At 40.9% G+C, this 17,007-nt stretch overlaps 1 protein-coding gene and 1 long non-coding RNA gene across 9 annotated transcripts in view; one reads left to right on the top strand and one right to left on the bottom strand.

Annotated features, from left to right (window-relative positions):
- LOC116783593 overlaps nucleotides 1-6,566 on the bottom strand; it is a 55,375-nt gene extending 48,809 nt beyond the window's left edge. For 7 of the 8 annotated variants that reach the window (XR_004355760.1, XR_004355755.1, XR_004355759.1 and 4 more), the window contains exons 1-2: nucleotides 3,874-6,566; nucleotides 3,438-3,526 (exon numbers count right to left, since the gene is read on the bottom strand). This is a non-coding gene — a long non-coding RNA (uncharacterized LOC116783593). The remainder of the gene's footprint in view (nucleotides 1-3,437; nucleotides 3,527-3,873) is intronic. The other variant, XR_004355757.1, reaches the window with a different exon arrangement.
- Nucleotides 6,543-10,740, top strand: TMEM17 (transmembrane protein 17). The gene is made up of 4 exons (XM_032681212.1): nucleotides 6,543-6,777; nucleotides 9,230-9,333; nucleotides 9,566-9,679; nucleotides 10,086-10,740. The coding sequence occupies exons 1-4, from the start codon at nucleotides 6,675-6,677 to the stop codon at nucleotides 10,425-10,427; spliced, it is 663 nt and encodes a 220-aa protein (XP_032537103.1). The 5' UTR covers nucleotides 6,543-6,674; the 3' UTR covers nucleotides 10,428-10,740.
- Nucleotides 10,741-17,007: the final 6,267 nt, after the last annotated feature.

Below are 17,007 nucleotides of genomic sequence, written 5' to 3'. Positions count from 1 at the left end.
GACTTTCTCCAGTCTTAAGCACCACTTTATAGATTCTGATTACACAAGAAACCCTATCTTCAAATGGCAAATAGAAATTTTACATTTCAAAGACAGCAGACTGGGGAGTTCAAAATGATCATTCATACTACAACAGTAACTAGTATCAGAGCTGAGACTAAGGTACAATGGCATGAGCAAGCAACATGCACCCACAAATAAGAAGGCCCTGCCTTAAACAACTGAAAACATAATAAAAAAAGAATTAAGCACTCTTTGGAACTTCAGGGAGTCACTACACTCTTTCTTCTTACTACTTGATGAGAACTTGAGTGAAGTTTGCTTTGTCTGGATGGCAAAACAGATTATGGAATAAAAATAAATACAGAGCCAAATCCACATCCCAACAGCGAGATATTGTGGGTTGCAGTGGTATTGCACTAACATCCCCAAAAGCATAACTCATGATGTCAGAAGCTAAAGGTCCTGAACCAGAACTCTGCTGCTATGCCTTAATTTTAGGCAGCGAGACTTGTGGGATTTCCAGACATTCTCACAATTCTCTACTCTCACAGGGATGAAGTGTTGGCCTGGACGTGAAGAACGGACAAAGGAAACACGGTGATGCTGACCCGAGAACACACTTTACATTCATATTTACCTTTACATTCAGCAAAACTTCAAAGCAGAGGGAGAGGTTGTTCTTACATAGAAATCCAAATTTAGACACCAAAATGCATATCAAAGAATCCAAATATCCTACGCCCAATTTAAGGCGCTGCTGCCACTCCCATTTCAGTTCCACAGAAGTTGTCACACACTCACACTTTTGAAATTAGGCACTTACGTAACCGTCCAAACAGGAATTTAAAAACTAAAAATAAAAACTTTAATCCTGAGATCAGTTTCTTCAATAAATAACAGTCCTCTCTGCCTTGTGGCTTTTTTTCCTAAAGGGTCAAATTCCTAGTGTTTTCCTCCATCACTCACTCAGGGTTTGGGCTTGAGCTAATTGCAGAGGATCCACAAAACAGCTCTTACAGGGACCTGTCATCAGTATGTAATAGCAAAACACATCCTGCCTTTGCCTGGGTTTATGATCCCGCTGACACGTCACCTTAGAGATGAATTTTGAAATACTGTGCCATCTTTGGATTCTGCAATAAAAAGAGAAAGCACTGGAACTGCCAGACTCCACATCTCAGGAAGCCTTTTGCAAGGGTTATACAGACTGCAGGTAAAGCATCTGGTGTGATATCCAGGGAACACAAACAGCCCTATCATCTGGAGGAGTTCAGATCCACAAAACAACCTCTGGGAGAGCTTAGAACTCTGTCAAGTGTCAAGTTTTCAAACGTCTGTGCACCTTGATTTAGCAGAACAACTAGACTCCATCAGTAATCAGTGTCCATCAGACACATTCAGCAGGAACATTACTCCTTCCCATGAAAAGCCTTCTGGGGGAAAACATCATAGAGGTGAAGCCTCTCTAACTAGTTTGGATTGTACTTTGGATATTTAGACAGCTAAAATTACTGCGTGAAAGATCAGCTTGCAAAGATGAGACCAAGGCTGAAGCCACCAGATCCTCTGCCATAAAGATTCTCCCACACACACTTCCTGCAAGGTCTGGAAAGTGACTCCAGACTCAAAGCAGGATCCTCAGTGCATATTTCTGCACACAAAGAACAGTGCAGCCATTCCAGCCCCACACCACACAAAACACTTTTTGCTGAGAATTTCTGACAGCCCCCACCATGGTACCACTGCACACCTACCAAAAGAGAAAGTCTTAAGTCTGAGTAAGTCTCAGGTCCTGCCAGGATTTGCAGGTGTGACAAGGTCTTTAAACAAATGAAAAACATCACTTTGCTGACAAAACCAAAAACAAAGGTACCCAGCCTGTTTACAGTGTTAAACCATGACATTCACTGGCTATTACAAAGTCATCTTTTGAAAAGTGGGGCCTCTCTCTGCACTAGCCAGGCCCTTCAAGGGCCCATCAAGGATCTTTACAGAAGTGAGAACCTGACTCAAAATCCATCCATTCTCAGCAACCTTCTCATGTACCACAAAAATCTTGAATACTTTGGCAACACAGACAGTAAAACTTAATGACCATGCGAGCGTTGAGACTTTCCCAACATGCTTGACAAAACTACAAATCAACAAAACAAAACAAGCTAGGGAGTGGCTCTAACTAAATGCCAACTACAGCAAGAAGAAATTCAATCCACAGGAGCAAATAACAGCCCTTTTTCCCCTCCCCGCCATCTTTATACTTAAGACTTGAATAGCCAAGATACATTTAATGTATGGAATCACTGCAGTGATATGTACTTGATGATAATAAGTCCCATCAGCAACAAAAACTGTTTACCAGACCCAAATAGCCCATAGGCGTGAAATGAACATCTGGGACTTATACACAACTGACACGGAGAAGAGGCAGTCCTGGGATATCACAAGCCATAAGCACAGCTGTGAAATTACTCTGCAGACACTGACACAGCTAATAACACGATCCTTTCAATCACACATATTGAAAGAGTCTTGGTGGCATTTATAATTCGTTAAAACTCCCAATCTGTCACTCCATTCTGAGGACATGAGGAGTAAGAAAGCCTGTACTCTGCTTGCCTGCACACACCTCGGCTCAGCAGCACTTTTCACATGTTTTACAGCATTTCTGTTAAAACAGCAGGCAGGTAGAAAGGAACAAGCAAGGAGGAGAGTGATTTCTGTTGCTCACACACATAAGGGACAGCAGCACAGGTGTGCCAGGGAAAATAGCTTTTGTAAGATTCCACACCAGCACATTCAGAAATACAGCAGTTGTGATTCAGGTGCAAAGGTAAACCACTGGTATCATTTAAATGAACTCTGCTTTTCTAAAATGCCAACTGAAAAAAACCTGCTGATATTTAATTTTGATAGATATACTGCATCTGGTGTTTATGGCTTTGTGTTGTTGCCAGAGAGCCCCAGGAGCTTTGCTCTGGGAGCCAGGCCAGTGTCTACCAACTTAGCTGGGATAACACAAAGATCCAATATTTCTCTGATTTAAAGCTCTCAGGCAGATTTTTCAGAGACTTTTGTTTTATTTATAGCTAGCATGTGTGGAGAGAAATAAAACAGTCATTTAATATGCTACGCCATTATGAGCCTATTCCTTCCAGATTCACATTTCACTATCTTATTTTGAAGCACAGAGAATTGGAAATCTGGTTATTCCTACTTAAACATCCATATGTGGAGAGACACAAATTCAGTAATGGAATGCCTTTCCATTAAGAAAGGAAAAGACCAAGTGGAGTTTCCTCACAAAAGCTGGACATGTAATACTATCTATACACATGGTCATCATCACTGTTACAGTCACATAACAGCTAAGTGCTTTTCCTTCTCCCACTCCTTATGGCACAGATTTATATCCTTCTGTTACAGAAAGCTCTGACCTGTCAGTGGAGATTCCCCAGCATTCGGATCCTTGAAGTTTTAAGGTTTTCTTCTGCTTGAAACTGGAGTAGGTGCTCTCCAGTGCTTCCTACAGAAAATCAAAAGAATTCTATTCATTAAATTGCAAAAAAAAAAAAAAATGCGCGCTGCAGTCTAAAGAAAACTAAACAGAATTACTAAAAACAAAGAGTATATCTTCAAGGAATATTTTAAGTGTCTGTGTAGACAAAAACATTAAACAAAAGAATGCACAAAAACATTAAACAAAAGAATGCACAACTTTATTTTGTGGGGACGTGAAGGATGCTTGGCCATCTGTTGAAAATGTACGGCTGCCAAATATCACAGAGTCACACCTTGAGCCTGGAAATTGAGTTTACATGGCAAATCCATACATTTCTTGTGGTGTCTGCATGCCATTAGCTTTTCACTTACCTACTATTCAGTTTTACACTCTGCTGACTGCTAAGCTGGATTGCTTCACAGTTTTGAAATGAGCAGAGCCTGGTATTGCAAAAGCATTGACTGCAAAAGCTGCTGGCAGGATACCTGACTGTATGCTTGAAGGTTTTCAGAATTGAGGAACATAAGACAATCAGTGTTTGGGAGATCAGGGCCCCCAGTCAAAGCCACTGTCATCAGGAAAAGGCAAAAAAAGTGAAAATTCTTCCATCTTTCATTCTGAAAAAGTAATTACAAGGAAAATCCTTAAAGGCTGAACTTTTACAGGTCACCAACTCACACTATGAAAAAAAAACTGAGACTTTACAAATATCTGACTTAATCAAAACTCTGCCATTCTTCTAATTCATATAAACCTCTTTCTTGTGTCTAAATAGTTGAGTGTATGGGATGAGCATTTCCCAATGCTCGTGGTTAACTGGGTCAGGTCCAAGGCAACAACAGTAAAACAAAATTTCAGGCAATGTCTTTGGAAATCTTGCAGATTCATCATCTTGCCACTATCTATAACAGAGACTTCTATGGTGATTTTGGCTCAACAGTTCATACACCATACAGTTGTTGAGCCAGACAGGAAAAAACTTCTAGCACCTACTAGCAACTGGGAAGATACAGACTGCATTTTCTGAAGTTCAGAAACCCATCTAAGATTAATGCTGGTTTTCATACAGTTTTATCAAAGTGATCCTTAAACTCTTCTATTATTTATTCGTAGTTCACCAATTACCAAGTATCCACTCACAGATTTTTGTAATTGAAACTGCAGTGTAAGTCCAGTGCCTGCACAGCTCAGAGCTTTGAGGTCCACACCTGGCCAGGACACAGCCTATGACATGTATGTCTCTGACTGCAGCTTGGCATTGCTTTACCCCTCCACAAACAGGCTCATTAGCCCAGGCAGCACAGTCACTGTGCTGATCATGGGGGAAGCCTCATAGTTTAAGACAGAGCCAGGTCAAAAACAGCTGAAAAACACTCTTAACTTTTTACTTCTACTAAAATATTTGCTTGTAGAGATGTCTTGCCAGCAAACCTAAGCTACCTAGCTCAAACATAAACAAGGTAGCACTGCTGAGCTGTGGTCACTGCTGTACAGACATATCTCACATGACAAAAGCCACATCACTGTTTTTCCTTTACCTGATGTTTTGATACATTTTAAGGAGTATTTTTCATTGGATGACTTACCTACCTGCTTATGCCCAGGACACTGAATTACATGCCTTTTTCTGTAGGTTTCAAGACAAACTGCAAACAGCATTTCACAGGGCTCAACTTTTCTTGTTCTGTCTTAGCTGCAAAACACGGATAACCCTCACCTGTGCTTAAAACTTTATTTTCTAGGAACAGCCACACAGCAAAACCCACTGCCCTCCCTGCCTCTAAGGGGCACAGCATCCCTTGAAATTCTGGCATATGTTTAATCCCTTCCCCCTTTCAGTCTGCTGCCAGTATTTAAAAATTGTTTCATCTTAATTTCTTCTGAAGTTGGGGGGTTTTTTTGTTTTTGTTGTGTTTTTGGCTTTTTTTTTTTTTAATGTAGATTCCTGCTGGCATACCCACACATGGGGAAGTTCTTTGAAAAGTATCTGTTGTCAATACCACATCATTCATCAGCTCAAAAGCCAAATGGATTTCTCAGAACTCCTGCTTGTTTAGCCATCTTTCTCTGTAGTTCTCCCAGTGGGACAGAATGAAATTAAATATAAACTAGGCTTTAAATTATTTAGTCTGAGATAATTGAGTTTGGAAAGTCATACTGCAGAACGATCACCCAGGGAAGTAGCTAAACATGATTCGAGGCAGGGGTGGGGGCAGGAGGAGTGAGTCGACAAGTCTGGTCTAGTGGAAGATGTTCCTGTGTGCGGCAGGGGGCTTGGAACGCTATGGTCTTTAAGGTCATTTCCAACCCGAACCATCCTATAATTCTATGTCATATTAGGTACAGAAAAATGACAAATACTACTGGTTCCCACAGCAAAAGGCACAAGCTGCTCTTTCATTCTGGTCACACAGAAAATAATATCCTGCACACTTAAGAATGGCATCCTTTCCTCCTCAGAAGGAATCAGGCCCTTGGGGGACCGAAAGGCCTGGTGAGCAGATTACCCATTTTTAGGGCGACTGCATTTTCCGAATAAAAGAACAAGCATAAGTTGGTTTTACATTATTAACCTCTTGTCACTCCATAAGGACGTCCTGTAAGGGACAAAAGCTGACTAGGACAGAAATGACTGTGTCAATCTCACCGCAGCTTTTCACTTCAGAGTAATATGTACGGATTTCTTTGAGGAAAAAGGTATTTTCTGGTTCAGTTACACCTGCATCTATCATAAAACGAGTCATCCACACTCACTTCAAGTAACAACACAAAATGTTCGCCCTTATTTCACTCTCCAGCCGTCATCGAGGACCATCACTGCTCCGGATTTATCCGGATAGATGCAGAGCGGTTCTACAACAGTTACCTTTTCAGAAAGCCCATACCCTGCCCTCGCAGACTACGGGGCGGGGGTAGAATTCCCTCTGACTGATCGGAAAAGAAGAAAAGCAAAGTCAGGACTGAGGGGAGACGCTCAGACCTGGCAGCTCCGAGCACCGGGACACTCCTGGGGGCGGGCTGGGCTCCCACCGCTCCCTGGGTGCGCTCCACAGCACCGTGTCCGGGGCGGAGGCAACCGCTGTCCCCGCCTCAACTCTTGGAAAATTCCCGCTCCGCTCCCCGCCCCAAATCCGGGAGAGCTCCCGGGCCTGCGCTTCGCGGCCTCGCCATCATGGCGCTGCCGGAGCCCCTGAGGCGGGGGCTCGGCTCCTTCAGCCGCGCCGTGTTCACCGACACCGCCCGGCCCGGCCCGCGGTGCGCGGGGGACGGCGCAGGTACCGCGCGGCCGCGGCGGGCACGGGAGAGCCCCGGGGCGGAGGAGGAGGAAGAGGAGGATGGGGCGGGAAGGCTGAGGGGCCGGTCCTGGATCGCGGGCCCGGCAGACGCGCCGCTGGGATGGGGCTGGTTTCCCTGCCAGCTTTCTCTGGAATTGCCCGTGTCTGCTGTGGCGACCGCCAGCTGTTCCTTCATCGTATTGCCAGTGAAACTTTGCAGGCCAGCGCGCCCTCTTTTCGTGTCTCCAGAGCGAGAATACACACAATGTGTCTGCATAGAAAGGCTGTATTAATTTCGGGTGATAAATCCGTTTCAAGCTGATCAAATTAATCAGAAAGTAATTAGCTCAGTTGGTTATAGCGTGGTGCTAAGGTCACGATCCCCGTACAGTCCATTCACTTAAGGGCTGGACTCAGTGATCCTTGTGGGTTCCTTCCAACTCAGAATATTCAGTGATTTTCTTTATGTGGTTACACTGCTCACATTTACTGCTTTCTTCATTTCTTTTATCAAACAACACTCCAGGAATAGCTTCTATCTTTAGTCATTTCTTTTCCATTTCCCATTATGAAAACTCCTTTGTGAGTGTCCAGTCCACTGAAACCCAGTTGCAAATGTGCCATTAAATTCTTGGACATTGGGATTTCAAAAATTAAGTTTACACATATATACCTTAATGAGTTTCTCTAGCAACTGGCTATTGCAATACTGTCCGGCTTTTCCATTAATTTTAGCAATCCCAGAAAATTAGCATTAATTCAATTTAGGGATAGAAAAATGAAGTAGAGTTGGCTTATACTGCTAAATATTCATCCAAAACACAGTTTTAGAACTTGCACAGCAGTTCCAAATAACAATACTATGTCAATGAAACCTTTAACATACCTAAACATTATCATGACAATCGAAATTAGAGTTCTTGGCTTCTCTGTTTTTAACTAATGTGGCCATGAACCAATACAATCTTGTCTAATACATATAGGGCAGAAGCATAGTTACTTGCAATTATGGTCATCCTTTTTTTGAAAGATAAAACAGCGTTTTAGAATTATATCTTGGTGACCACTGAAGTAATCTTCGTGTCCAAGAGATTCCTGTGTTAGGACAGCTGGGACAATTTTAGGTAGATGGTGAAACTGTTTTTGAGGTACATATAGATTTTAATTCCTTTGCAGATGTAAGAATGTGTTGATGCTTAAAAATGGGATTATTAAATATGTGTATATATATATGTATTGGTTGTCTTGCACCTTCTGTTTAGAATAGCAGATCACTGTCTCTCACACCCATGAGGTCTGCCCCAGTTCTACTCCCAAATCCTCCCCTCTTCCCACCTTGTCTGGCATAAAGACTCTGTACCAGGATGGACAGAAATGCCAGACTGGGGTGGAACAAAAACAGGTATTAGAGTGGTTGGAAGATCTGAAAAGGGAAGGCAGTGTCAGAAGAGAGGTAGTTCTGAGGCTGGAAGGGAGGCAGTGTGGCTGTTTGGACAAATTTTCAATCAAACATCACCACTGTGACAGATGGGCACAGGAGTTGAATACAAATCAGCAGATCACAGTCAATACTTTCTAAACTTGCTCAGGTGGTACCAAGTGAATATGTGGCTACAGACTTCATTTGGGAAGCAAAGTAGATGCAATATCAGTTTACTAGAATACAGCAGTAAAACTCCACCCATTAAAAATTAATGATTCCCTTAGAATGCCCTTTTAATTTTTTTTCTTAAGTCTCATCTTGTAGGTCTATTACAGAATTGTAAATATGGAATTTACTGTCTGCATCGTAACGTTTCATATTTGCTTTTCTGTACATTGCATTGTCCGAATGCATTTTTTTCTTTACAGATTTTAAAGCATAAGTTTTAGTTTGACACATATTTGAAATTTTTAGCTCTTAAGAACTAGGCAGATTACTGGCTTCCATCCAAATGTCTATTTAAATAAAAGATTGCAGATGAAGAATGGGCAATGAAAACCTGCTGTCTACTAGTAAGTTCTTACTCAGGGGTGTGATCTACAAAATACTGATAATCCAGTGTGTACTCATTTAAACTTACAACCATTCTCTTGGGACCTGCAGCGAAATAACCACTGACTCTTTCTGCAGTGTCAGTATACAGCACCACTTGAGCTAAGCCTCAGAGATCATGGAGTAATCCTTAAGCTACCAGGTAATCAACAGTTGGACACTCAACTGGAATATATGACTAGGTCATAAAAGTTTGGTGTCCCATGAACCAAAAGGTGCATTAGATTCCAGGAAATGGTGTCACTCCAGATAGGGTAAGAATATTTCCTCTGGATAATTAAAAATATTTTTCCTAACATTTAATTTGACTGGACTGTTAATGCATGCAGCTAAGATGGAGCAGTATCCTTCTGTCATGGTTATGGAAGGGAAGTATGGAACAAACCAGGAATGATAAAATCTTCTTTCTCTCTACAGATAATGAAATTGTTTCCAGTTTGCCACTGCAGATGTCCCTCTATTTCAATGTTTATTTTTTCCCTTTTTGGTGGCTCTGCACAGTTGTCATACTCTATCTGAAGGTAAGTGTGAAGGAAAGTGTTGGTTTGCAAATGTATATTACATGAAACACCTAATAGGAGATACAGCTCCCTGGAGTTAGAGCTTATTACATTTATTTGGGAATTCCCTGCAACTGGAGGTTCAAGAGTGTTTGAGTGCCAATATGACATTGTCAGCTTACAGTAGCATACAGTAACTTCATTAAATCACAAACAGCACAGCAGAAGCTTTTACTCTCTTCTTTCCCTCTAGTATCCAGACTTGTCAGATTACTACAAGTTCATCCTGGTCACCATCATGATCCTGGCCTCTCTGATAGAGGTCATTCGACTCTACCTGGGATACATGGGCAATCTCCAGGAGAAAGTATGTTGCCAAATGTACATATTAATTTCTGCAGGAATGCTTTTTGGAGTTTAACTGGTAGACATTTTGTTGAAAAGATTTAAGTTGAGGAGATGTTTATTTCTCTTAAGTTGCAGTCTGCATCTTCTATTCCCTTGGCATTGGCTTCCACTTAATTTTGTGAATTCCAGGAAGTTTTCCCTCAGAAGAGAGCCCTCTCACTCTCTAAAACTGTTTTGTCAGAAAATATAAGTACGCTTAAAAACATGGTATATGAAAACATGAAGCCACCTCACTCTGATTTTTCACATTATGTTCTGTCCTTTAAAAAATTTAAAAAACCCCAACGTTTTTTCTTCACAAGATTTTGGATTTTTTTTCATCTCTGGCTGCCAGGTTTTTAATAGGTGATGTCTCCCTATTATAGGTCCCTGAGCTGGCTGGGTTTTGGCTCCTGAGTCTCCTCCTGCAGTTGCCCATAATTCTCTTCTTGCTGTTTAATGAAGGTCTGAAAATCCAGCCTCTGGAGCGAGCAGTGCACATTGTCTTTGCCTTCTTCCTTGCCTTCCAAGTCATCACAGCCTTTGTCACTCTGAAAAGGATGGTGAACAAGCTGGCAACTCACTTCCACCTTAAGGAATTCCACCGCCTGGAGGAACAGCCCGTGCCTAGTTTTTACAGCCTGGGGAGAGAAGAGAGAGCTGTTCCCATGGCTGGTAGGGGCCCCACTGCTGGCTGGAGATCACACCTTGGGGGCCTGAGGAGTTGACAGAGGTGGGCCTGATGCTGCTGCAGCTCTGTTTCCATTTTGTTGGGTCATTCTTTACCTTCCTACATCAGAGGTATTAAAAAATAGATCTTAAGAGCCAACATTAAACTTCAGAGACTGAAGTTCCACTCTACAGGAAAAATCAAAGCCAATTATGTGTCTGGCTTGAGTGGACTATTTGTAGACTGTTACTGAGTGGATTTGGTGAGTTTTACATCTTAGAAAATCGTGGCATTTTTGAAAAAACAGAAGCCTTTGTTCTTAACATTTGCACAAAATTCTTTTGTTTACAATAAATATTTTATACACGTTATTTGTGTTGATACCACTTTTGTCTACCTTCTTCCAGATATGTTGCACATATTTAAGAACTGGTACCTCAGTTAAGAAAAAAAACAAAACCAACCCAAAACCAAACCTAAAACAAAAACTGCAAGAGATCTCGAGGCTCAGAAAGAACAATAATAAGATAGTGAACAAAGACTACAGTGTCAGAGGTGGTCTTCCAGATAATTCCAGCATCTAGAAATTCCTTACTACAGTACTAGAGATGTAATTTCAAAAGTATTAATTCCACAAAACTCTTAATCTCATCTTTTTTGGCCTAGCTACAGTTTTAAATACCAAGTCAGAGTGGTGCAATTTTCTCAAGCAGAGCAGTAACAAAATTATAGTCATTAGAAAAATTGGTTCATGTCACTGAAAGGCAGAGCCCATTTCTCTCAAGCCAGGGCATATACAAGGTTCTCTCATTCCTCTTATGTGTATTAAATTCTAGACTGTATTTCCAGTTTTGGTAATGACTAATGATGGAGATCAGAAGTTAAAATAAATTTTTCATCTGAATCCCCTGAGTCCTTTCAGCTGAGCAAGAGTTGTCAGTTTGGAGAGCTGGCACAAGCATCCAAACTGCTCATAGGTTTGTAAGGAAGATGAATCTAACAAGAAAAAGGCACATTATGCTTAAAGCTGTTGAATATTTAAGGCTTATAGAACCCCTGGTGAAAAGAAGGCGTTAGCTTTGTTTTATACCAAAATGGTTAATTTTCCTTTCAATCCATGAGTGAACGGTACAATTAATTATACTGAGTTTCCTTCTCCATTCTGTTATTATAAAGCATATATTACCAGAGCACATACCCCTTTTTTTTGTAATCAAACTACTGTCTTGGGTTGTCTTTTGCACAGAAAAAGAGCATTTCTGTAAGAGTCACTAAGAATGTCTTTTAACAGTTAATATAAAACATTTAGAGCCCTCTGATCAGGGCCTGAAAGAGAGACAGTGAGGTTTAAGCAGAAGTTACATCATTTCAAAAATACTTTTACAGCATTAGAAACTCCTTGTCAAAACATTCTTAGTTGATGCAAGGGGAACGTTGCACATATTTTTAATGTCAACCAGAGTTACACTATTGGAGAGTGCAAAGGTCAGCACTGAAAGAAGGTTTTTGCCACCAAGTACATGAAATACAACATAAAGCTGAAAAAAAATCAACCATACACCAACACTGGCAACAAGGAACTGCCCTCCAGGCTAAGGCTATGAGGTATGATTAAAAATCCTTGCTTTTAGTGATAAGGGAATCATGCACTTGGAAGATCAAATTGCCATGCAACACAACTACCAGGAGCCAAAGGCACAGGGACACATCTCTTTGGGGGATGGGGGAAAGGGGGAGCACTCCAATGAAGCAATACAGGAAACAGAATTCAGAAAAACACTGTTAGAGTTGCCTGGAAATGCCTAAGGTAGAAACCAGACCGTGTGGTGTAAATCTTCAGCAATGTGTTTGATAAACACAAGATCTCTGCATTCTCTCTGCCCAGGCTTACTAACAGACCTGCTAGTCTATTTTTAATTTCATCATTATCAGCTTTAATTTCGCCATTACCATCAAAACTTCCAGTGGAGGAAGCCTGCAAGCACCTAAAACTAAATTCAGGTCCTACAGCTGCAGTTTTTCCATGAGTTTCCTGCTCCTCATGTACCGGGAGACAAGAAAATTACAGTAGCGCTCAGGAAAACAACAACAAATGGAGAATCGCATTGAAACTTTCCTTAAGTTTCCAAATTTCACAAAACCAGACATCAAGCGAGCAGAAAAAAATACCGGTCACTTGTAATAGTCAGATTTCAGACACCTAAATGCAAACTTCAGAAACTTTTGATAAACAATTTGGGGGCTGGGGAGAAGAGAATCAAGTGAAATACATGAGGAGAAGAGAAGGGGGAAAAACACTACAGAAGGTACTGGCACAAAAGGTGTAAATTAGAAAATAAACAGAAGAGCTTTTTAGCATCAAGAACAAAGCAGCAATAGTGACATTCATGTTTTAAAGAAAAACATAGGAAAGCTTTCTTTGTTTTAATTGGAGAAGTTCAGGAATGATTGCCAGGACAGACTGGAAGCAGTGAAAGGTATGCCAGAACTCCAGAGGGGCACGGCAGGAAACCTAACACTCCTTCAACAATCCTCTTCCTCCTGTTGCATAGCTGTGAGCCATAACAGGAAGAATATATCCATAGCTGTGTTGCCCCATTACAGGAAAAATATATTTATCTTGCAGGACAAAGTATTCACAGGTAGAACATGAGAACTTAAGATTCAGCAAAGCAAATATTTGGGGAGTGAGAGGGGTTGGTGTTTTTTCTCCCCTCTACAGAACACATGGAAACAAAAGTGAAAGGAAGGAACTCAAGAACACTGGAAACTAGTGGGAGTTCATTGAGCATGATCTAGACAGTTCTGAACACAAGCTGTACAACAGTGGCTTTTTGCCATGCCAGGGTTTGCGCTGAGAAAACCACAGAAGGTAGTTTGTGATGATCTAGATGGTTACCAATAATCTCTCCCTTCACAATCAAGATCTCTGAATGGCAAAAGTCTATGAACACAACCCAGTTATTTTATTTCATGAAGTTTACTGTCAGGAAAGGCCAACAGCCAATTTTAAGGGAAATTTGTACCAACATATTTCCTTTATCTGGATAAAAGAAATTAGGAATGGGCATATTATCTTAAAATGCTCTATTTTAGGTTACTGATCAATTTGAAGATGAGTATTTTGTGCTCAAGGGCATAGTTGCCAAGTGGTTAATACTTGAATTCAACATGTGTTCCTTGTCTAAAATAGACTTCATAAAAGGATTTCTCATTTTTTAATAGTTGCAGGACTTTCAAGAAGGAGAAATTAAATTTTGAAGAGGCTTCAAATATGTACCTTACTCAAACAGATCTGATAAGTAGACATGAGATAAGACACAGATTTGATAAAAACCACTCTATTGATAAAAAAGGGGGTACAGCATTAACCTTTCCATATCAACAGCTCACTCTTTACGATTGCTGAAAGAATTGCACCCAGAGAAATGAGATCACACATTCACTCTTGCCTTTGTCTCTTATAAACTAGGCTTGACTCAGTGTTAATCTTTAAATAGTTGATGAAGCAGGTAGAATTGGCATCATTACATGGTCTGATAAGATAATCAATAGCTGGGTAAGGCTGCAGAGATCATTTATTTTGAAAAACAAATTTTGTTTCTCCAGGACAAAGATCAGATAGCAACAATTAAAAAGAACTTTTTTCGGTGCTTCAAATAAAGCAAAGATAATAAAGAGGTCTTCTATAGGAGGCAGGCAAAGCAGAATGTAAGGGTCAGCTGATAAGAGCAGGAAGAATTTAAACTATAATGAAATAAATGGGTTCAAGAAGCGTTAACACTGAAAGAAAATGTGTGTGTTGATGATTGGTGCCACCAAAGGCACCCCGGGTACAAGAAAGAAAGAATTTATTAAAAGAAAATAAAAGCATCAAATTTAGTCACTTGAAATTTTACAGGGATTCAGCAGAAATGTTTTTCCCCCAGCTAAGCAACAGCCTACGGAACACAGTTCCACATTCATTAAATACATCCAACTTTTGCAGTTTCTTATGGAAGAAAAGCACTTTTTCTTCCTCAGATGGTCCAAGGTTTAAAAGCAACATAGTCCCTGGGAAGCAGACACTGGCCAAGAGACACGAGCACAACAGAGAAACTGCAGAAAGAAATGAACAATTCTGGCAGGTGGCTGCAAGCACAACCATACTAAGACCTGTAGCTTCCCTGGTGGATTTAGACTTCCTTGAGAGCTGCCTTGAACTGCATTGAGAGCTGCATTAGGGAAGGAGTCCCTGCAGTCTGTGAAATAAGGTACTGTTGTTCTGTAAGGGGTAGGAAAGACCGTTCTATATCCACACTGGTGGACCCAGGCTGTTACCAGGTAACATATTCAAGAAAAAATGTTTGAACACCCTTTATTTACCACATTCTCAGTGTATTGAAAACGTGCCATAAGCTGAACTCATGAAGGTGAGAAGAATATCAGATATACCTGTTCCTAATCACTTGTACTGCTAATGCCAGGGGAAATTTGTTTCTTATTACTGTACTTGGAGTTTATGGCAGGCTGGAGCTTTGAACAGAACCTCTCATCCCATGTAGCTACTGCTTGTGTCAATCCAGAGGGATTCCTATCAGTCAATGGGTTTGAGTTCCTGTGTGAATTACAGGAAGGATTTTAGCAGGCACATCTCTCTTCGTTTTGCCTGTGGCCTTTTGCACAGGAAGTACAAAATTTATCACAAGATTAAAACTTGCAAGAGCACATCAGAAGATACTGGAGTATCTTCTGCAGGTTATGAATGTAAAAAACAACAATTAAAATATATAGCTAAAGGACTCTGTAGTTGACAGTTTTTGTTTGCTTTTAAAACACCTCAGTTTGAAGTGAATTCTTACCACAACCAGAAACACTACAAATACTCATTTTATAAAGCAGTTGGGAGCAGTTGAACGATGTCTTCGAACAATACGCTCACTGTAAAAATCCTGGAGAAACCTAAAGCTCAATTTTTAATTTCCAAATGATTCATCATGGTTAGCAGAGCAGGTATAAAAACATGGAATGGGGAAGTGTTTTGCAGCTGCTTCTTTTTCCTAAGTAAAACTGCATTAAAAAAAATAGTTTTAAATTCTCAAACCCCGCCAGGCACCCAGGAATGGGTGTCAAGATGATAATAAAAGGACTGTGGCTTTGTTTAGGGAAATACAGGTTGTCCCAAGCTGATGCTGTGCTACAAGGGTGCTGTCACAGGGGTGCAGGTGCACTGAGGCAGGAGAAGCATGTTTCTGCTGTCCATTAATCAAAGCAGCTCTAACAAATAACTGGACAAGCTGGGATTTTTTTTGGCAGATGAAAAAACTTTCAATTTTAAATAAATTAATCTTTAATAATCCCTCTCACTGGCTCAAAGTTCATGTGTTTATGTAGCAGGCAGTGCTCATTTGCTTGCTTATTACTCTTAGCACAGGACTGTAGATATGGCACAGAGACGGAGGGGATTGTTTTTCTGTTTGGGGATTGCACACATCTGTGTTTGCAGGCACAGGGTATTTTATTGCCTGTCAGCACAACACTAGCCCCTTATTTCTTTTGATGTGATTGTTTGGTTGGTTTTTTTTAAAAGGAAAGAAGATCATTTCAAATGTCAAAACTGAGTGGGGTTTCTTTTTCATGGGACTCATCAGCTGAGCATGCTTGCTCTCCTCACATGACCTTCAAAGTGTCCCACCTGAGCAGTTCCCCAGGTCAGCTCTGCATCTCCTGCTGTTGCTGCTCCTCACCAAGTGTCCTTGGGCATGAGGAGACATCTGCTGATCAGCCAAAGTTACACCACAAAAATCCCAAACAGCAGTCCTCATCCAACCCATCAATTCTGATTTTTGAGTTCTTTCCGTTAGGGTTGTGAGACACCCCTGAAGTTGTTCCCAGCTGGGGCGAAGCCTGAGGTTATTTAATCCTTTTCCCCTCTGCATAATTTATAAATGTGTGCTTTCTGGAGTTTGCTTCTCAGGGTGGTGTTGGTCTTTATAAAGAGCTGTGGCTTTCAGGTGAAGCATGAGCTAAGCAACAATGAATCAGTTATTCTTTCCTAGGATAATGCTAATCAATTTTGGAGGTATATTTCTAACAACATACTAATCTCGAAACCCTTCCATCATCACAGAGGCTCCTCAGCTGTACTCCAGGGCACCCTGAGCCCCTGCCTTTGCATGTGACCACTTACCAGACTGAGCAATCACGGAGGGCAGCCACAAATGTCCTAGAATTGAGGGGTGGGAGAATCAAGAAAAAACCCTAAGAGCTGTAAAAGTAGAATGGACAATCGATGAATTACAAAAAAAAACCCCAACTGATGGCAAAAGGATCAGCCAGGCTGGTTGCAGTCAGTGACAGTGAAATGTGGCATAATAAAAACTCAGTTATTGAGCTAGGATAGCCCTTCGGACACAAAAGACTGAACTGAAGAAAAGCTGTGGGTTGCTTTGTTCTTGAATATTAAATATTTTTTTCAGAAGCATGAAATATTACAGTGATAACAGAGATTGGAAAAGAAGAAAAAAAACTCAGCCAAGGAGAATTCTTCGAGGGTTTTCTTTAGGATTCACTGAAAGGGTAATTTAGTTCTAAATAGCACCTGCAACAAAACAACCCAACAGGTGTGAGTAGGATGGGACACATTTGCCTGTGTTTGC

Source organism: Chiroxiphia lanceolata, chromosome 3 (genome assembly GCF_009829145.1).
Source record: "Chiroxiphia lanceolata isolate bChiLan1 chromosome 3, bChiLan1.pri, whole genome shotgun sequence".
Classification (NCBI taxonomy): Eukaryota; Metazoa; Chordata; class Aves; order Passeriformes; family Pipridae; genus Chiroxiphia; species Chiroxiphia lanceolata.
The sequence above is the reverse complement of the archived record's forward strand: the minus strand, read 5'-3'. Positions and strand labels throughout refer to the sequence as shown.